The following is a 22,154-nucleotide window of genomic DNA, read 5'->3' as shown; positions in this document are numbered from 1 at the left end:
TCACAAGAAACAAACACTGAAACTGTGTTCCACTCTATTTCTAATGATCAGCAATCAATAAAAACTTATAAGTGCTGCTGTAAGGCATAAAGACTCACTTGGAAACGGTGCACTCCTCGAGGTGTTTCACATTCTCTTGAGTACCCATCTTTGATCAGGAAAGTTGCTCCTTTCACCTGACATATCTTATTAGTCAGATAGACACTCAAATGGACTGAAGCACAAAACAATGCTACATCTTGATGTGGCCTTAATCTTGGTATCAAACAAGAGTGTTCAATGAATCATACACGTATGAGGCAACAACAGACCTAAGGGCAATGAAAATTTGAGATCTTTTAAGTACCAAAGCAGCACTGAGACGACACAATCATGAAAACAAACTGAATGCGAAAGAGGGACTGAAGTGAAACTAAGCACAATTGCGAATGTTTTTGAACAAAGTTTCAAACTTTATCTATATAGTTTCGAATAAATCATTCCAATTGGTAGAAACGAAGATTACCCAGACGAGAAATAGTGGATTCAGCTAGGTACCTTCCTTGACTCGACTTGGAGAGAAACTCAGGGGGAAAAAGTCAAACTTTGAGGAGATGACTAACGACGAGTCGGGTCGGGTAAGATCGTGGAGTGACTTAATCGGTTGGATTAATTTTGTTAACCGGATATAACCGAACCGGAATTCTTTTGCTTTAGCAGCATTGGAGATTTCAGCTCGGTTAATTAATTTGACGGTTTTTTGTCCCGAGTTAAGTTCCACTATAAAGTCTACAATTATCGTCGAAAGTCGAAACTACATTTAGCCAAGTTTAACTCTGTACCACACCATAATAAACTAGTATAAAAAAACCTTGTTGTCCAAATTTTTTTAATAGAAACCTAACTTGATGATATAGCAATGCATGGTTCTTGTCTTGTACGTACTGGATCGGTAGTTTTTTTTTTTTACAGACGATCTCGGTTTAGGGATATTTTATCTTAAGCTTGTGCCCACACAAATTAAAGCATGTACGAGGAAATTGAAATTGTTTTTATCTAATTATGATATACATGAACTCATGTTCTCCTATATCAATCTATCATCTTTATCATGTGTCCTTAAAAAAAGTTGATCATGTGTAAGTAATGAAACATTTTTGTACGCCAGTGCTCTTTTCCTCTTCCTCTTTTTTTTCATCAAAATATTTAATAAGACAAAAAATGAACTATGGAAGTTCAATCTCTGACCATAACAATTCACAATACACATATAAATTTGCAAAATAATAAACAATAAACCACACCATGGCACACTTTACATGCCAGCCAAACTCCATATCGAAAACCAGTCATGTGATCGGTTGTCCATATACCGCTAAGAATTGTCCTTACCGACGCCGAAAGTTAAAATGAACGTGAATAAACAGAGTTTTGACTCTAGATCTAGTTGAAAATTTACATTGGTTTAAATGATAATATTCTGTTAATGTCGTTTAGCAATAAAGTAGTCAGCATGTTATAAGTTCATGGGATCAAATGGAGATAATATCATGACAACTCTCCTATGGTTGTGTCATGTGTGATTTCGACAAGTATGAAAGTAGTATATTGTTGCCGACTCTGAGTCGTTTCATCTAACTATTATAAGAATCGAATTGATGGTACAATTTTATATTTCATTTAGCATTTACAGGACGACCAAGTTTATTCATGTATACACTTCCTAACACCAAACGGCATGTTTGGTGAGTGAGAAATGGTTTTGTTTACATTAACTTAATTTGATCCAACACCTCTCTCTTTTTTCTTCGCCATTAATATTTCTTTTGAAATAAACAACAATTCCGTTATATAAGTAACTAATCGGTTTCAACCATCCTGCTGGCAGATCTCCCACCATATTTCTTACCAAAAATACAATGAATTCAACTATGTTGTTGGATGTTACTTGTTAGTACACATAACTTGATAAATACACTTATGTATGTTAGAGCAACCTCATCAGGAAAATATCTCACATGGAGTTCTGGACAAATAATATTTAGATTTAAATGTAATTAAATTATATTTTACTATTTTCAGAAAATTTGAACCATTTAAAAAGATATATGTGGCATAAAAAGTTCTGATGGGTATCTAAAAGCATTTGATTTAAGATATTTTAATGTCTTTTTCTATTTTCCCTTAACTATTTTTTTCTGAGATACTACATAAATGTCTCCAGGTTCTCTTATGCTATTAAAGTTCAATTTAGATAAACTAAATAGATTTAATTTTATCTCAACCAGAAGAAAAAATGATCCAAAACCGGATTTTTTTATCTCCACTCAATATTTAGTCATACTAGTTTTGTTTTCAAATATGTGATATAATGTGATAGCCGTAAACTAAATTTGAACACAAATGTTGAAATTATGTAAATATAAGTTACATATATACAATTAAACCAATTCAAAACATAAGATGTACAATTGGCGTTATGTGTGATTTATCAGGTTTTTTGTGTTTTAGATAAGCTAGATATATTTCATCTAATCTGAGTAATAAAGTTTTTCCCACTTCAAACAAACTCTTAATTAGGATATACAAATTTCCTGTATTTGAAAATATTAAATTCTTAGATATAATAATAAATTATCGTCTGCACTAGTTAATAATAACAAAAATCTTTATAAATAAATATATATATATATATGTGTTTTTGCTATTTTTAGAATTGTGCCGCAGTTATTTGACATGTTGCTATTCATACCAATATATGTGAGTAGAAGTCAATTTTGAGTAGTTAAAACTATTTTTAATCCATATGTATAATACTATGTTAGAGTATCTGCAAAAACAACTTTATTTTACTTTTTGCTAAACTTCAAATTTAAGGTTTGATAGTGTTACTTTCCAAAATTAAAACTTTATAATGAATTTTATAAGTTTTATAATTTACACTTTATTATTTATTGAAAATAATTAATATTCTACGACTTGTATCATAAATATAAGATATACAATAATTGTAGTTTATAATACTCTTTATGAATCTATTCAATTTGAACATGGCGTAATAATATGATGAATTCATTAACATCAATGACTTTTGATTAAGCCATATTTATATAGATAACATTTTGAAACTTTTAGAAATGTTAGTACTATTTTAATATTTTATTTTATATATTATAGTTAATTATAAAATATATATAGTGTTAAGATATATGAAATTATAAAGATTAAAATGATAAAATAAAAAATTGATAATAGTATTAAGAAAAAACACAAATATGAAGATTTACGGTTTTATTGTGCAAACCCTTTTAAGGTTGGTTTTGAAATGCACAAAACTTTGTATTTTTATATAAAATATTTAGAGATGTCTCTTAAACCATATCTAATGTATTTTTCTATTTCTTTCTCTAGAATACAAGATCTTTATAATATAAAATAAAATTTGCTACGATGTATTTTTCATAAGAAAAATCTTTAAATATAGAGTAAAGTACAGAGATTTATAAATAGAAGAAAAATAGCAATTTTTATTTTATAAACAGAAATAGATATGGACTGAAATAGTTTTTTCTTTAAATGCTATAGTAGAAGTAAATATAGAAGTGGGGTGAAAATTATTTTATTCATTTTTCTTTAGAAGCTTAAATATTAACGTCATAACCATTATAAACGATTAAAAAAATTAAGGTAACATTAAAAGAGTATTATTGCATGAAAAGTGCAGATGTCGCTACTTTAAAATATTAAATTCATTTATATGAAAATACAATCCAGTTTTGAAGTCTACTATAAAGTGTGGACTAATAAATAATTTATTTAAAACTTCTAGTATGTTTAAATCCAGTTTGTTTGTTTTGCTAGCTATATCCCCAATATATGAATGAAAGTTTTTTTTGATCAAAATGAATAAAAGTTTAAAACTTAAAACTCTTTAAATATCTAAACATGTATTTGAATTTAGAATATAATCAAAATGAAATCGATACATACAAGGGCCCCTATATACAATGCTTCATTATTATTTATTTTTTTGTAAAATACAATACTTCATTCTTTTGATAAATGAACACCGGAACATGGATACCCACTACTTCTTTCTCTGGTAACATGGATAATTGGAGAGTCAATCTAAAGATGGATGACCACCAATTTACATGGATATTATATTATATTTAGAAAAGTCGGAATAATAAAGTGTTTAGTAATTTGGATATTAATCCAATCGAACACTTAAATTGGCAGAATTGGAATCAATACTTTGGACTGAGGCACAAGTATTCACTAATCAAAAGAGGGAACAACATGTACAGACCAGACTCATATTACAAACTTCAAGACGATGATGTTTTATACATGGTTCTTGAAAAGATAAGAAACTATTTTCGGGACAAGGATGATATAGTACCTTACCGGGCTTTGATAGTTTATTAGGAGCAAGGAATGTAAGGACATGTCTTTCACTCTTCATTCGGAGATGGAAGCTTTGATTTGGTCAATGAAATGTACGAAGAATTTAAGACAGTTTCGGGTTACATTTGCAACGTATTGTTCTCAATTGGTGAAGATGGTTTCGGAACCAGAAGAATGACCAGAATTTGGAAGTTATCTGGAAGATATCAAGCTTTTACGAAGAAGTTTCCTCAACTCAGACATTGTTCATGTACCTAGGACGGAGAACCAACGGGCGAATAGCTTAGCACATAGTGCTGGAAACAACCGTCTTTCGTCGTTCACATGGATGCGGAGTTACTGAGTTAGTTTACAGAGTCAATATGAATCTGTGAATTTTTTGTTGTCAAAAAAAAAAGATAAATGAACACCTGAAATAGTCAAAATTTATACGTTTTTCTTTGTTCTCTAACGGAAAAAATAATTTGACACGTTGAGTAGAAATATACAATCTAGAAAATATTAAAACTGTAAAGTTCTTGCGGTGTCCAAATCTCTTTATTCTTGTGGTAGATTGAATTTAAAACTGAAAATAGAAAAACTGTGGAAAAGTTATACTAATATTTTTGCAAATCTATTTAATAAAAATAGAAAGAATTACTTTTTTTTTTTGGTAAACAGAAAGAAAGAATTACTTAAGAGCCCAAAAGAAAAGAAAAAAGCTTAAATTAGTATTTTATCTGTGACTGTGTGTGTTGGCACGTGCCAGCCTTGCAACAGTGAAGCTACAAAATCGTTCATGTCTGAATCCGTCGACCTATTCCCGTCACGACCGGGACTTTCTCTTCCTCTAATCCAACGGCTATCTTTAATTTCTCTCATAAATCAACCATCAGATCTTAATCTAACGGTCTATAATAATTAGCAGTTTCATTCCTCTCCTTTTAAATAGACTCGAACCCAGACCAGTTCAACTCTCCTGTCTCTCTCTAAAGTCTAAACATTTTGAGCTTCGCCGGTAGATGTCTCAGGTACCTGAAAATTGATAAACAAAGAGAGCAAACATATCACTGTAATTCGTGTAGTTAAGGATCTTTATCTCTCTCGTTCGTGATGCTTGTTACGACGCTGACGTGGATGTTAGTGTACTCTCGCCTGAGATGTTGCCGGAGAAATCGAGAACTTCGGTTGTGACCCTTTTGTGATCGAAGATTTTGTCTTTTTCCGTGTTTTATAGTTTTCGAAAACTTTAAAATGGAAGGACAGGCGAAGCTGACGAGGACACAGTCGTCGTTGCTCCGGTCACCGTCGACGGTACGTTCGTCTTTTCACATCTTTAATTTAATCTCCGACGATGTCCCTCACCAGAAGCAAGATCTAGAAGCCGGAGAGAAAGAAGAGAAGCAGAGGAGATACCCGCGTAAACCATTCGGGTCAAGTCCTCGAACCGGGTTGACCCGAATCAATCCGGGTCTAGCCTTCACGATGGTCTCTCTCTCTTTCCTCAGTCTCTGCTCTTTCTTCTTCTTCGTCGTGTTCTCCCAAACCGATGAGCTTCTCACCTCCGAGAATCTCCTCCTTGCTCTGATCTTCGTCGCCGTCGCTCTCTTCCTCGCCTCCAAGAACAAAACACTTCTCAACCAAACCGTACTCGCAATCGCCAAAGGCTTTAAGAGCAAGAACCGGTCAAAACCGGTTCAATGGTACATCGGCGATACCGAAACTAAACCGGAGAAGGCCACCAAGCGGTTCGTTAAAGAAGGTGTTCAGTTCTACAGCAATGGAGACTTCTACGAAGGGGAGTTTCACAAAGGGAAGTGTAACGGGAGTGGTGTATACTATTACTTCGTGAGAGGACGGTACGAAGGGGACTGGGTCGATGGGAGATACGATGGTCATGGGATCGAAAGCTGGGCTAGAGGAAGTAGGTACAAAGGTCAGTATAGGCATGGTCTTAGACATGGTTATGGAGTTTACAGATTCTACACTGGTGATTGCTACGCTGGTGAGTGGCTAAATGGTCAAAGCCATGGGTTTGGTGTTCAGTCTTGTGCTGATGGTAGTTCTTATGTTGGTGAATCAAGATTTGGTGTCAAACATGGGCTTGGATCTTACCATTTCAGGTAAATAAATAAATCATCAGGTTTGTTTTGTGATTTTAACTTTTAATTATTGAAATTTTAAAACATGAATTTTTTTTTGGTTTTATGTGTTTTAGAAATGGAGATAAGTATGCAGGAGAATATTTTGGAGACAAAATACATGGTTTTGGTGTGTATCGTTTTGCTAATGGTCATTGTTATGAAGGAGCGTGGCATGAAGGTCGTAAGCAAGGGTATGGTGCTTACTCGTTTAGAACTGGTGACGCTAAATCCGGTGAATGGGATTCAGGGAATCTTGTAACATCTCTTCATTCTACGAGCGAGCCGGTACGCAGAGCGATTCAGGCTGCTAGAGAAACGGCAAAGAAGGCCGCAGAGAACCGGAGACGAGTAGATGAACAAGTGAGTCGAGCTGTGGCTGCAGCTAATAAGGCTGCAACGGCTGCAAGAGTTGCTGCGGTTAAAGCGGTTCAGAATCAGATGGATGGTAAATTTTGTCAAAGTTAGAAAAGAAAATTGTAGATTTTTGGTTTGTTACCGGTTTAATCTGTAACCCTGATTGAAGCTAAAAGAATGTAAGCTTGGTTCAGAGGTTTTTAACAATGTAATTTTCGATCTTTATTACTACTGTAACAATTTGTACATAGAAGAAAATGGGAAATCGTTTTTTTTTTTTTCTTTGTTTTTTTATCGTATCTTTTGAAGAAGTGATGTTAGATTGATATTATTATGATTTTGATCTGGATCACTAACATGACGATTTTATATTTTTGTTTAGAGATTACACAACTAATGGCAAACTTTTTAATCCGTTACTACACAAATTTTATATTATTTAGTTGCCCACGAAAATAAAAATAAAAATTGGGAGAAGGATGAAGAAGAAGATTATGTTCGGCGCTCAGCTTGCCATTCCCCAAAACATATCGACTAAACTAATGACCCAATGTCGTGATCCAGAAAACATCAATTGCATTGGTACCATACTACCATAACACATTTATGGTCTCTGCTCCTAGTATCCGACAATGCAATAATTCTATTTAATTAATTTCTGTATTTTAAAATGCTACGTTATCTGGATTCTTATTAATTTCCACTCTCTCTATTTCATATTATAAATAGTTTTTTAAAAAATTGTTTGTTTCAAAATATAAGTAATTTTTATTATTCCATGTAACTTTTACTTTTATTGTTACATAAAATATAGATTTATTTATGATTGGCTTAACTATACGTAATGTATATATCAAATGATATTTTTTAAAATAATAATAAATTTTTTAATCTTTGTGCATTCAGCTAAAACTACCCAGTAAAAAACAGATGAAGTAACGTTAGCACTTGGCAGTTTAATTTTCCTCCAAATATTCGAGTTTGAATAATACCATACTTCTAAAATATGTTCAAGAACTTTATGTATCAACATATTGACCCCGACTTTGCGATGCGGCGTCAATATCAATGTTTTATTTTGTATTGACTTTACTCATAAAGGCAAATTTGAAATCGGTTTCTGTTCGTTACTTTGAAATTTGAATTCTAGATGATAGCAATGTGTACTTAGTTGTATCATTATGGATATAGATAAGAATATCAGACTACTTAATCAACCATAGAAATAGACATGCTCAGAGCATCTTTAATGGAGACTAGAACTTAATCCGCGCAGGGCGCAGATACTTGATTTAATTTGTGCTCAATATAAATTTATGAACCGCTGATTTTATAAAAAAAAATTCATGTATATTTTTTATGTTTTGTAGTTTATATATATAGAGTAGAATATACTATTTATAATATAGATGTTTGATAATAAATTTTTTATTTGTACATAATATTATATTTTTATTATAACTTAATACAATTTGATGTAATTGTACTATTCATATATTAACCTGTGGTTTTTTTGTTTGTTAATTTATTTTTCAAATGAAAAAAACATACCTAAATTTTTAATTTTCCATTAGTTTTCTATTAACTATTATTAATTTTATGAGATTTTGTTTTCTTGAAAATTGAACTCTCAAAATTTGTATATTTAACTAAACTAAATAAAGTAATACTATATCCGAGTACCTGTATCATCATTAATTCCGAATATACCAGGTAGATGGTGTTTTACGGACGGATCTTGGAAAAATCAGGATTTATATTCAGGACAAGGATGATATAGTACCCTGGAAGGTTTTGACGGATTAATGGGAGCAAGAAATACAAAAGCGAGTCAGTCGCCACTACACTCAGAGATAGAGGCTCTCATATGGGCAATGGAATGCATAAGGAATCTCATACAGTTCTCTGTTACTTTTGCAACGGATTGTTCTCAGTTGGTGAAGATGGTTTCGGAACCAAAGGAGTGGCCAACCTTTGCAAGCTATTTGGAAGACATAACAATCTTGAAGAGAAGTTTTAACAGCTCAGAGATCATTCACATACCACGGATGCAGAACTCAAAGGCGTACAGTCTCGCACGCAGTGCAAGGAAACAACCGTCGCTGGTCGTTCATATGGACGCGGAGCTACCAGTGTGGTTTGCAGAATCTTAGTGAATCTGCTTATGTTGCTGACAAAAAAATAAAAAAATAAAAAAATAAAGTAATACTATATTTAAAATTCTTTTATATAATATATATCATATATTTCAGTTTGTGTTTTTATTTTCACCATAAAGAAATAACAATCATTGTAATTAATTAATTAAATTGATTTTAAATGTAGTGGGAGAATCTGTAAATAAAAAAAATACAAAAAGGAAATACGTAATTTATTATAAATGCAATGGCTACATGTGTAAATAAAAGGAAGTAATTAATCTACTATCCATGTTTCCAAACAATTCTCATTTATCTTTTTTATCCATGTTTCCAAACAGTACCAAAAGGTACTTCAGTTTTAATAATATAGATATTTTTATTATAACTTAATACAATTTGTTGTAATTGTACTATTCATATATTAACCTGTAATTTTTTTTTGTTAATTTATTTTCAAATGAAAAAAAGCATACCTAAATTTTAAATTTTCCATTAGTTTTCTATGAATTATTATTAATTTTATGAGATTTTGTTTTCTTGAAAATTGAACTCTCCAAATTTGTATATTTGACTAAACTAAATAAAGTAACACTATATTTAAAATTCTTTTATATAATATATACTATATATTTCAGTTTGTGCTTTTATTTTCACCGTAAAGAAACAACAACCATTGTAATTAATTAATTAAATTGATTTAAATGTAGTGGGAGAATCTGTAAATAAAAAAAATACAAAAAATAAATACGTAATTTATTATAAATGCAATTGCTACATGTGTAAATAAAAAGAAGTAATTAATATGCTATCTATTTTCCAAACAGTACCAAAAACTACTTCAGTTTTAATAATATAGATGCCTTGAGAAATGCTTAGTGGTGGGGCCCAGCATAATAGAGGAAGAAAGGGTGCCAAAAACGCCAGATTTAGCATCGATGTTTGTACTGTTTCGCGGGTTCCACTGATACGTGGTGGTCCGCGATTGGTTCGTTTTTAATTTTTTTTTTAATCAGAGAAAAACTAAAAAAAAAAAAATTAAGCACGGGTTAGTGGTGCTCTTAGTAGTTAAAAAAAAAAAAAAACTAGTTTGATTACGGCAAGTAGACAATAACACATCCGATACCATACATGTTTCGTCGCATAAAAGAAATGTGGAAGCAGCCATGTGTCTTTATCGATCATTATATATGTGAGGATATTATTGAAATTTATATATCTGACCCTTATCCCTTTCCCTTTCTTATATTCATGAATTATATACGCCACTGATCACATGGTTTCTTGTTGGATTGGTCTCCCTTGGACATCAGATAATTCTCCAAGCAAAGATTAGTATATGTACCAACATCTATTCATTTGGTATATTTCATCTCTATTTCTATAGCAATATATACAATTATCACACATCTATTCATTTAATTATCTTTGTTTCTTACAGCCCCGCATGTAAAATTTTCAGACAGCATTTTAACTCAAATGTTTAATTTCATTTATTTTCAAAGTTTGAAGTCGCTAACAACTCCACATAACTTAATTATCCTGCAGAGAGATAATTACTGGTCTATAGATTCCCGGAAATAAATAGCACTTCGCCCTAAAATTTTCAAATGCATCTATTTTAGGTTTGAATATTTAGCTACGACAACGAGTTAACTTTTACAATAAGAAGGAAAAGAAAAAGAATATTATAATTTCTTTATTTTATAAAGGTTTTTCAAGAATATTTTCAGTTCTAGCATGCATTAATGGTCAACAACATATGATAACATACTCAATAGACATATATACGTACCCTCAATAATTGATTTGTAAGACCTAAAAACTGAAAAAAACATCCACCTATATTTATAAATTATTTAATAGTATTAACTAAGATAAAATAATTTATAAAATTAAGATTAAAAACTAAATAACTAAAGTCGGAAGAGGAGGAATGCGTGTCTATGCTTCATCTCGAATAATCATTTTTCTGAAAATTTTATTATTTAATGCAAGAGAGTGCAAATGTTTCAAAGCAATATTAAACCCCCGTGTAATACTAACTAGATACTAATCGACAGCGCGGATATTTTCGAAAATTCTTTTTAATTGTTACTGAGATTAGAATATATAATCTTTAGAAATCATGATTTTTGAGACTATATTTTTTTCTATATATTTTTTATAATATAAGACGTGGATACAATATACTATTTTTTTTTTGTTTTTGACATATATATATATATATATATATATATATATATATATATAATATAGAGCAATTGCACCTGATATACACGGAAAATAAAAATATTTTGCCAGTTGGTTATGTACTGTTCGAGTTTCTATATATTCCAAAACTGACCCTATACATAGGTGTTCGTACTCTATATCGGCTACGATATAGGGAGCTAGAAATTCTAGACGTCTCTTTAATAATGAGCATTTTGTACACTGTAGCACATAATTGAATATATCGAACACTGCAAAGAATCCATCTTCTCCATTATAGCTCACATTACTAAAGTAACAAGAACTTTTTTGCGGAGTCTACGAAGAACAGCTCTCGATTAATTACAGGAAGACGATTCTTGTAGTTATGGTTTCGGCGCGGCTTGTTGACTGTTCAGAAGAACCTGAAGAACCAGACATGCAGAAAATTCCGGAGATGATGTTTGCCGCCCGGCGAAGAACCCGTTGGGGTTCGAATTCTTACTTATCAATCATCCAGTGCTCTACAACGCATCTTTAATGCGTTAGCCGAAGAGGAGGTTGATATTATTAGGCGATCTTCATTTGGGAAGTTGATAGAGATTGCCGACAAACCCGTATTTTCCGGAAGATTTGCGCGATATATGTTATCAAGGCAGCTGAAAACAAAGAAGAAGCATGAAACTTGGTTCCGATTTGCAGGTAAACCAGTAAGGTTTTCAATTAGAGAATTTGCGATTGTGACGGGATTACCTTGTGGGAAATTCCCGCAGAAGTCCAAGATGAAGTTGAAGGCAAAAATAGCCGAGCAACCTTATTGGCCATGTTTATTTGGAAAAGTTGAAGTTGCTACAGTGTCCTCTGTTATTAAGATGCTCTACCGCAAAACGGTTAACAGAGACATCCGTATTGGATATGCTTGCTTGGCATTGCTTGAATCAGTTCTTCTTCCAACTAGTCTTAATATGAAGATATCTAGAGATCATGTTGAAGCTATTAAAGATCTAGATGCCTTTTTTCGTTTCCTTGGGGACGAGTAGCATTTGATATGCTGATGTCTAGTATCAAAGAGAGAGATGAGATAGCTTTGTCTCAAAACACCATCGCATTAAAAGGATTCGCTCTTGCAATACAGCTTGCAATGGTTGCAGCGGTTCCGGCGGTGACTGAGGTTGTGCAAGATTCGTGTTCTTCATCTGATTCTGATAGTGAAGATATTGATGGCAGTGGGCGCGATATTTTTACGAAGAAACGGACCCTCAATCCGGCACATGCACGCAATTTGGACAAGAGAACTGATGTAAGTGATTGTTTGTCCCAATATTAGTTGTTTGTTGTCTATATATAGTACTAACTTGCAATTGCCCATATATCTTATATGAGTTCTTATTTCATATTTGGTTATAAATGGATTAATGTAGCACAACTGAATTACATATTTTTCTTTTGGTTAAGGTTATTTTTCATAGCATTTTGGTTCAAGATCCGGTTCGACCTATTGATGAGGCCATTTTAGTTCGGCATGATGAAGTTCATGATTCAAGAGTTGATAACTTGGTCGAGGGCATCAGGCGTAACTATCAATTCAATAATTCGTATTTCCGCGGTGGGCTTAGAAAGATTGATGTTGTTCATTTGCGAGAAAAGGTCAAATCATCTGCAAAGTGTAAGAGAGCAAAGAAGGTTATTACTACTTCGTCGGAAGCTGAGAACAGTGTCATCGTTGACCTTGTGCTGGACAAAATTAAACCTCAGATTGATGTAATGGATTCCAACATTAAGATAGGTTCATCTCGGGTTGATGCTATAGAGGGGAGTGTTCGTAAACAAGTTGAGGCGTTGTTGGGTAAGTTTAAGGGGGAATTGATTTCATCTCATAAGGATATCGTTTCTGATGTTTGTAAAGACCACCTTGCTGCTCATAAAGGCCCGGGAAATAATCAACCTTCTTCTCCGACAAATGTAATTGTTCCCAGATGTCATACCAGCCATGTTACCGACGCAAATGCAAAGACAACCGAAAACGTTCTACGTGACATTAGTCAATACTCTACACCTCCCCGCTCGAACCGTATTTGTGAGGTACCAATTATGTGGACATAAATTTTTAGAAATTTCTATAACCGTTTATTCCATGTCTTATGAACTAACTACAGTTTTTTATTACATTCAGTCCGATAATCCTACTCCGACGAAGAAAGACCATGTTGAATCTGGCTATGTATGTGGAACTCCGGTAATTCAATCAGGTGCCCAATCAGCTAATAGCGAGAATCGATCTATGCAACAGTCATTCCAACATAAGTTGGTAAGTTGTTTGAACTGTTATCGGTTTTAATTAGTGATCTATATTATATGCTAGAATAGTTTTAATTTATTACCTTTTTTGTTCTTCTAAATCAGACTCGGCAAAAGAACCAAGACAACATTGCGGATGAACCTTCGTTTTCGCTTGGTCTAACTCAGGAAGAACAGATTCAAGAAGACAACCCTATTTTGGGAAAAACTGGTCCTGACCATGAACAGTTGTCTCACACGAATGTTGCTGACAATATTGAAGGAAGTTCATCGTCACGTAGAGAGGCAAAAGACGATTCCATTAGGTCTTGTAGAGGATTACCTTTGTGGGCCTCATTTACTGTCAAGGGCTAGGGCTAGGGAATCTCAGAGGTGCATATTTTCGACACTTGATATTTCAGAGTTGGTAAGGAAGTTCACTAATCTGGAGGCCAAAATGAAGTCAAATTTGTAAGTTTTGTACGTTCTTTGCATTATATTCAGTTGGAAATATTGAATATATTACTAAATGTTCATTGCTTTTGGTTTTTAGTGTGATCAACGTTGCTGGATTAGCTGTGTCTAGAAGGGAAATTCTTCTCATTTGTGAGAGGCAATGAAATTATACTGCCAAGGTTTTTTCGGGATTATAGTAGTATTCAACTATATATTATGGTGGTATATTTGTTCTTATATTATTAATGTCTACAGGTTGTTGATATTCTTATTAGAGTTTTACGGTCGGTTCTTTTGCATCAGTTACCTTCCGAAGGTTCACAGAGTGCTGAGTTTCTTGATACCAAGTTTGGTGCTGCTATAATGAAGAACTTTCCCAAATTCCTTAAGAGTAAGAATAAAGAGTCTTACATATTCCCAAAATCATTGAGTGGTATTTTCCCAACCAAAGAAGCTCCAAAGGTTAATCCAAGAAATTATTATTTTCCATTATATGTTGGGAACAAACATTGGGTTGGTATTTGTTTTGACGCTGGGTGTGGGACTGTCACCATTCTAGATTCATGCTTGGCATTGCACAAGGAAAAGGCATTAGAGAAGATAATTACTCATGTCATACAGATGTTACCGTATCTTGCTAGATATGCTTGTCTTAAAATAGAAACTGATCCAGTTATTCAGTGTTATGATGTTGCTAGGCTAAAATCTGTCGCCCAGTTTAAGAATGAAGCCGATTCTGGTTTGATATCTTTGCTATTTATGGCGAGTCACGCTCTATATGGACCAGAAGCTTGTAAGAATATTGGTGATGATGTGCTGGTAGAGGAAAGTAAGAGTGCAACAATACTGGCGTATGAGTTCAAGGAAAAGTTATAGGGTATGCTTGATGGTGAAGTGTTTGTTTTATTATGTTTCCTCTTTAATTCTTGTAATGAGTTGGACGTGTAGCTGTTACACTTGTATGCGATATGTTGCATGTGTATGTTTTCTATGTTGCATGTGTATGTTTTCTTTGGCTTTTCAAACTCTGTTATGTTCTTGTAATATTTTCATGTATTATATTTGGCTGTGTTAATTTTTTTTTTTTTATACATTTCAAATTGTTGAGGAAACAGCTATAATTGAACATTATTGTATATATGGGAAGTAATCCGGTTTTAATAATAGGTCATTTGAGTTCAGTTACCCGATTAATGCATATGACCCTCCTATTTATGTTACTAGAGGAAAGTATTGTTAGTTTTGATGTTGCAAATACGACAACAAGTGTTGTTGTTGATGTTTACAAGTAGTGCACGCGTATAGAAAGTAGTGTGAGTTGTCTTATCTTTCCTACACATTTTTCAGCTATGTGTTTGTTCTATCAAGTATCGAATATCATCATCATACCTATAGTAGAGTAGGCAACTATGTCCTTCAATTATTTTTGTGGCTGAATTATTGGTTTATCTTATCCATGGACGTGTTACCACACTTCGTCTATAAATTTGGATACTTGTTTACAAGTTATCATCCATTTACATACGGTGAGACGGGAGCAGTCCAATAGAGTAATATTGTTTAAATTTTTTGTTTAATATCTTTTACCAAACTCGGTTTCTAATTCCTCCTTTCTATTTTGTAGATGGCAACTCCATTAGTGTAACTTTATATCACGGTGCATGGCGTCGTGCCGACGATGGACATTGGACTTTCCATAGGAAGCCAAGTGATCTCGGCTGGGATCCTTCGATTTGGAGCAAGAGGCAAATCAATAACGCCTTAAGTCGGGTGGGTTGAATGTGCATAGTACACTTCATAGTCATTTTCATGAGCGGCAATACCATCCCAGTATTCCTCTTCCTCCGTCATGTCTCTCCAAACATTAAGCGGCTCCACTTCTATAGAGGGGTTGAATGGTTCAGAAGAGATGCTGGTTGGCCAATTGGGATTGCATATTGCAACTCCTCAATAGTCATCGGTTCACCATATAGCACTAGGAAGAAATTATAAAAATTAGTATTTGCTTTATAGATTAATTATAATAAACTAAAAATTCATATATAAACCGGATGTTCTTGTTTCCATTTCAACTTTTTCGTATATCAGTCACACGTCAAACAAGTGATTTATAAATCAATATACTACTTTTATATCACATTTCAAACTTTCTGTATATATATTATTGAAGAAACAAATAGTATTACTAGTCATTACGGTTTAATTAGTACTACTACAAGTTAAAAAAATTAAGTCCCGTATACCTTCATCATTTTCAGCGTAGTAGAACTCTTCTTCCGGTGAAATGGTACCGGCTTCTGCCATAGATATAACATCGTCGACGGTTAACCGTGGAAACTCTGTTGCGTTTTGTGCTTGGACATCGTCATTAGGCAGACCATGTACCATTTCTATATCAAGAGCAACATGAAATACAATGAGGAGTTGTGGCTCATTGAACATTATTTCCAATATGTGTTTGCTACAAACGATCGGATGGCCTCCAACCAAATCTATGAAAAATAAATATAAAATCAGTTAACCCTTAACATATGATTTTTAATAATTATTATGGAACTTGTATGGACTAACCAAGAATTGCTTGGCGATGTTGGGCTTCTGATACGCCCTCTTCAAGGTAAGTTGTATCACCTATAGTGAAAGGCGATCGAAGCAAGAACTCGTACTTTGCAACTAGTTCAGGTCCACTAGTTACATAGAGCACCGCCTCAGACATGTAGTCTCTTACACTTGTCAGAATCTCAACATCCTTGTCACATGATAAGGTGATCGGCAGCGTTTTTGTACCATCAGGGACAAGCATCCAGTCAGTGAGTTGATAAGTCAAGGCAACGGGAGTTAGTATCCCGAGATTTAACCTTATACGAATCAACTCGACCAGACTATCAAAGGTTTCGTTGTTGTTGATTATGATGGTTTCACCGTGATAACAAGACGTTACCTCAAACGACCAATCTCCAGTTGAATTTTTAGTCCAAAGCCCTAAAACGAGCTTCACCAATCTTCCCATCTATACAACGAAACAAAAAAATTGCAGCAATTTTCATATACTTGTGTATGGAAATCGTAAATAAACTAAAGCAGCAAATTTTTTTTGTGTATCAGTAAATGATAAACCCTAAAAAAAGGAAAAAAAATTGGTTACCTTATTTGAACCCAATCTCCGGAATGGAACAAAGAAAACTGGATTTGGTGATGCTTCCTTATATCGCCATATTGATCTGGGAGCATGTATTTATAGCAATTATTGGAGGAGAACTTACACAATATCCAGCTAATACGCAAGTGTATTCTGCACCGGCTACCTAGTGCTAGGCATCATGATTCTATTATAGGTTACGAAAAATATCTCTGACAAATGCAATATTATATTAATATACTGTTATAAATTAAACATTGAAATGATCATCCACTTCTTTACCAAACTCAAGCACTATGATCATCCACTCTTTTACCAACTCAAACACTATGATCATCTACTCATCAAACACTATGATCACCCACTCATTTACCAAATTAAGCACCATCTTTGTTATTTTATGTATTGTTGTTCACTATAAATACCATCACTCATCTCACTCTTTTGTACACCAAAAACAAGAACAAGAGTTTATAATCAAAGAACCATTACATCTTCTTCTTCTTCCTTATAATAAACTCTCTCCCTTATACTAGTGTTATTTGCTTCCTACGGGTATTAAATTCTACTCTTATTTAAATTTCTCGATACTATAAATTATAAGTTATTTCATAACAAATCGATATGAATACAACAGGATTGCAATAACAAAAATGATCAATTGAATCAAAGAGATGAACTTTCCAAGAGGTTTTTGGTGGTTTTCTTAAGATCAAAAGATTATCTGCCTCCAATGGCTTACAAAAGGTACTTAAACATAGGTTTAGCAAGTGTAAAACGTGCATAACAAATGACCAAAAAGGCCCTTGATTAATCATAAGTTCGACCAAATAATTGAAGCACAGTGACCTCGGCACGTCGCTCCGGGAGGTCGCTCCCAGCTTGTTGTTCGTGTCTCATCGACACAAACCCGAGCGACCTCGGGGTGTCGTTGTGGTGACCTCGCTCTGGAGCTGGAGCGACTTCGTGTCGTCGCTCTAGGAGATCGCTCTGGGTTTATTTTTGCACTCCAAACGATGAAATGGCGAGCGACCTCGTGAGGTCGCTCTGGTAAGGTCGGTCTGAGAGGTAGGGCACATCGAATTCATGGTGTCGCTCTGGTAGGGTCGCTCCCATGCACTGCTCGTCCAATGATCACCTTTATCACCTCTTTTGAGCTCCAAATGCACCCAAATGTCTCCAAGAACTTCATGTGGTACTCCAATACCTAATAAAGACTCATGTATGCAAAATGCAACCTAAACATGGCTAAATCCTAGTCTATATGATCAAAATGCACATGGGTGAATGAATAACACAATAGAAATATGCAAGATAACAGTCGTCGCCACTAGCGTCTAGGTGTTGGCTGGATGGTCCGAGGTTGCCACCATTGATGGTTTGTCTGAGGTCGTCGCTACTAGTGTCGAGGTATTGGCTATATGCGAGGTTGCCACCATTGATGGTTCACCCGAGGTTTTCGCCACTAGCGTCGAGGTGTTGGCTAGATGGTCCGAGATTGTCATTGCAGCTAGTTGTGCGCTTGTCATTCCAGGACGGTTGGTGGTTGCAGAAATCAGGGCGTCTGGTTGCGCTATGGGTTCTGTGACTGCCGAGCTGTCTTGAGGTGAAGAAGAATCTCCTACCCCACGGTGGGCGCCAATTGTTGTTTTCATATCTGGTCGATGATGTAATATTTATAAATGATGTAAAGGGGTGGATATTTTGGTATTAATAATCAAGAATAAACAAGCTCGTTCAATTACAAGAACTAAAGATGCTATTGCTCGTCTAAACAGTTCGTCTAAACAAGTATCTTTCTATTTTATGGTCTGAGGTCGTCTGGGCCAAGCTCGCCTAGTGGTCGAGGTCGTCCAAGACTTTGTCTGTGATGAAGAGGCAATGCTTCCTTGTCTGTACTTTCTGTACGTTTCTGACTGTCCTTTCAATGAGTCAGACGTCTTCTATTTATAGTGACGTACGTTTTGTTTTCTAGCGAAATCATCGTTGTTTAACGGGTCGGGTCTGATTTTGGGCTTAGCTCTTAATGGGCCTGTGCTAAGCTCATCTCCAACACTTACCAAACAACTTCCATTCTCAACAAACATTTTATTCACCAAAGTCAAAATCCATTCGCATCAAGCCAATAAATTTTCACTAGTTCTCCCCATCATTGGTATAGAATCAGAAACCAATCATTTTCATCTAAGAATGTTGGATGTTGCTCCGCCACAGAGCTTCAAATGAAGATGTGTTTTCAAATGAGGTTGGAAATATATGTTGGATATAAATCTCTATTGACACTTAAGAATCCAGAGCCATCCCCGAAAACTATAAGTAAGGCTATACATGAATTCTAAAAGTGAGTTAGTACTTCCAACATAAGGGGGAGAAAATAAACAGCTGGAAAAGAAAATAAGTTGAAATGAATTATCATTGATCCTCGGGCTAAACACAATGTGAAATAGAAGTCCAAAAGATAATTCATTTCAAAACTTACTAAAGCAGTTGTCAGACACGACCTATATAACTATAGTGATCAAGTCACATATACCAGCTGTAAATGCTCCAATAAGAATAAATGTTCTACAAGAACAATATCAAACTGCTAGTCACGCCTGCAGGGTGGTAGACAGATTGGTTCCAAAGATAAATCCTCGTAAATGAAAAAGGAGCATATATTGATAATGGTCAAAACGAGGCAATATAGTTTTGTATGATCTCCAGAAGAGAAATTAAACATGACTGACGAAAATTCAGGTACCTGAGACAAATGAAGAGATCTCAATAAGTTATGTCATGTATGAAACAAAATGGAACCGATAAGAAAATTGACGTCGATGATATTATACATGCAAAGTAGCAGTTGATATAATAAATGAGAAAGAGGATCATGAAAGAAAGTCTATTGAAAAGTGTACACAAAGAAATGATTGGCCAAATCAGAAAGATGCAATAGACAAAGATATAAACTTCTTGTGAAATAGAGAAGTATTTGGACCAGTAGTCCATACACTAAAAGGTGTAAAACAAGTGAGATGTAAATGAACCGTTGCACACAAAGAAGGATCAATATGAAATTAATTGTGAAGAGACATAATTTCATGTGGTAGATGCAACTAGTTTCAAGTTCCTTATAGTCTGGTAATAAAGGAAGAACTTGAATGAAACAATCCACTTGAAAAATGTTAATCCCTGAAAGTATAATCCATGAAGGATTGATGATATCAAAATCATGTTCCCGGGAACTCTGCATATTCGATCGAATTGAAACAAACTATTTTATGGGATATATGAAATATTATAAGGTTAACAAATGTATCCATTTGTATTTATCAAGAGATTATAAATCAATAGAATCATGATTTGAATATAATCAAAACTCCTGAAGAGTTATAGAAAAATTATATTTTGGAAGAAAACTCTTGACAATACTATATTGTTTTTATGTATTCTAAACTGGAGATCTAAAACTGAGATGTTATCATAAAGATCCTTAAAGTATTTTATTTAAGACGCTCGTATATGTTTGGTCCTGAAATACCATACGTAAGAGTGTTATTTAAGAAAATTATTAATCTTTTTCATTACTGAAAGATGTAATTTCATATGAAAAAGAAGAAATTCATAATAGTAACTTCTATAGTTACAAATGAATAATTCGTATGTACGAGACGAATTTCTATACGATTATATGTAAGAAATTTGGTTTGAAATCCAAATAGACCAATAAACTATTGTCTAAGTCAAAAGAGAATTATGGACAAGAAGTCTAAAGGCCCTAGATATCATAATAGAAATGAATAGAGTTTATTCTCTTAAGCTTAATTCTCTGAAGAGAGTTGATTGGAATGCATATCCTGAAGATATTGTTTCCAGGGAAAGAAATATGATATTAAGTGTGGTTGTACTTTTTTTCCTTATCATGGTTTTTTTTTTATCCCATTGGGTTTTTCCATGACAAAGTTTTAACGAGGCAATAAAGAACATACAAAAGATAGACACCCAAAGAGAATGTTACAATTTGAGAGATGAAAATCTATCATTGTTCTAAAGGTTCTATGACTACTCATTCGAGGGGGAGCTTACGTAGTTGTACTCTTTTTACTTTTACTACGGTTTTTCCCATTGGGTTTTCCATGACTAGGTTTTTAACGAGGCACCACGTAATACAAGATGGATGATCAAGGGGGAGTGTTATAAATTAAGCATTGAAATGATCATCCACTTCTTTACCAAACTCAAGCACTATGATCATCCACTCCTTTACCAACTCAATCACTATGATCATCTACTCATCAAACACTATGATCACCCACTCATTTACCAAATTAAGCACCATCTTTGTTATTTTATGTATTGTTGTTCACTATAAATACCATCACTCATCTCACTCTTTTGTACACCATAAACAAGAACAAGAGTTTATAATCAAAGAACCATTACATCTTCTTCTTCTTCCTTATAATAAACTCTCTCCCTTATACTAGTGTTATTTGCTTCCTACGGGTATCAAATTCTACTCTTATTTAAATTTCTCGATACTATAAATTATAAGTTATTTCTTAACATATACAACATTCTCGAATTGTTCCTTGCAACAATTGCATTGTGCAATTGGTTTACAGGTTTCGGTTTGTATAATTTATTTTACCAACATGTATAAACCGATTAGGTATGACAATATATCTTATTAATAGTATGCAATTAAAATCGGTATGTTAAATGTTCCACTATCCTTGCGTCGAACCGGCTTGGTTATCATATTGTCACGTTAACAGAACGTGTTAAGCACAAGAAATTTTTTTTTTTTTCAACATGATTTTTTCTTCATCAGCGACACACTATTGATATTGATATTTTATTTTCCTTTTTGATTCTATGGATTGATATTCAGTTTGTTAATGATAGTTCCTTTGATTTCAACCCCGTTGGTTACCATATTGTCCGTTTCACCAGACCTGTAAACTTCAGTCAAAAAAAAACCTTAATATTTTACCTACATTAGGCTTTATTCCCCATGCTACGTAGTATTGATGTCGAATGTTTTTTTTTCTCTTTATGCCTTTGCAGGAATATGTACTTCATTATTGATTCAAAGGTCAT

At 33.8% G+C, this 22,154-nt stretch overlaps 2 protein-coding genes and 1 pseudogene across 2 annotated transcripts; 1 reads left to right on the top strand and 2 right to left on the bottom strand.

Annotated features, from left to right (window-relative positions):
* LOC106304668 overlaps nt 1-598 on the bottom strand; it is a 3,240-nt pseudogene extending 2,642 nt beyond the window's left edge.
* Nucleotides 599-5,257: 4,659 nt separating this feature from the next.
* Nucleotides 5,258-7,145, top strand: LOC106301756. The gene is made up of 2 exons (XM_013738226.1): nt 5,258-6,491; nt 6,587-7,145. Exons 1-2 carry the CDS (start codon nt 5,623-5,625, stop codon nt 6,975-6,977), a joined length of 1,260 nt encoding a protein of 419 aa, XP_013593680.1. The 5' UTR covers nt 5,258-5,622; the 3' UTR covers nt 6,978-7,145.
* Nucleotides 7,146-15,486: 8,341 nt separating this feature from the next.
* On the bottom strand, nt 15,487-17,118 carry LOC106303966. The gene is made up of 4 exons (XM_013740328.1): nt 17,076-17,118; nt 16,502-16,940; nt 16,174-16,422; nt 15,487-15,905 (listed from the first exon to the last, which is right to left on the bottom strand). The coding sequence occupies exons 2-4, from the start codon at nt 16,938-16,940 to the stop codon at nt 15,811-15,813; spliced, it is 783 nt and encodes a 260-aa protein (XP_013595782.1). The 5' UTR covers nt 17,076-17,118; the 3' UTR covers nt 15,487-15,810.
* Nucleotides 17,119-22,154: the final 5,036 nt, after the last annotated feature.

Source organism: Brassica oleracea, chromosome C7 (assembly GCF_000695525.1).
Source record: "Brassica oleracea var. oleracea cultivar TO1000 chromosome C7, BOL, whole genome shotgun sequence".
NCBI lineage: Eukaryota > Viridiplantae > Streptophyta > Magnoliopsida > Brassicales > Brassicaceae > Brassica > Brassica oleracea.
This window is presented reverse-complemented; position numbering and strand designations above follow the sequence as displayed.

Bases quoted from the DNA above. Each gene is read 5' to 3' on its own strand.
- LOC106301756 (XM_013738226.1), top strand. From the start codon at position 5,623: ATGGAAGGACAGGCGAAGCTGACGAGGACACAGTCGTCGTTGCTCCGG. The intron at 6,492-6,586 runs GTAAATAAATAA...TATGTGTTTTAG, and splicing joins CTTGGATCTTACCATTTCAG to AAATGGAGATAAGTATGCAG.
- LOC106303966 (XM_013740328.1), bottom strand. From the start codon at position 16,940: ATGGGAAGATTGGTGAAGCTCGTTTTAGGGCTTTGGACTAAAAATTCA. The intron at 16,423-16,501 runs GTTAGTCCATAC...TATTTTTCATAG, and splicing joins ACATCGCCAAGCAATTCTTG to ATTTGGTTGGAGGCCATCCG. The intron at 15,906-16,173 runs GTATACGGGACT...ATTTCTTCCTAG, and splicing joins CTACGCTGAAAATGATGAAG to TGCTATATGGTGAACCGATG.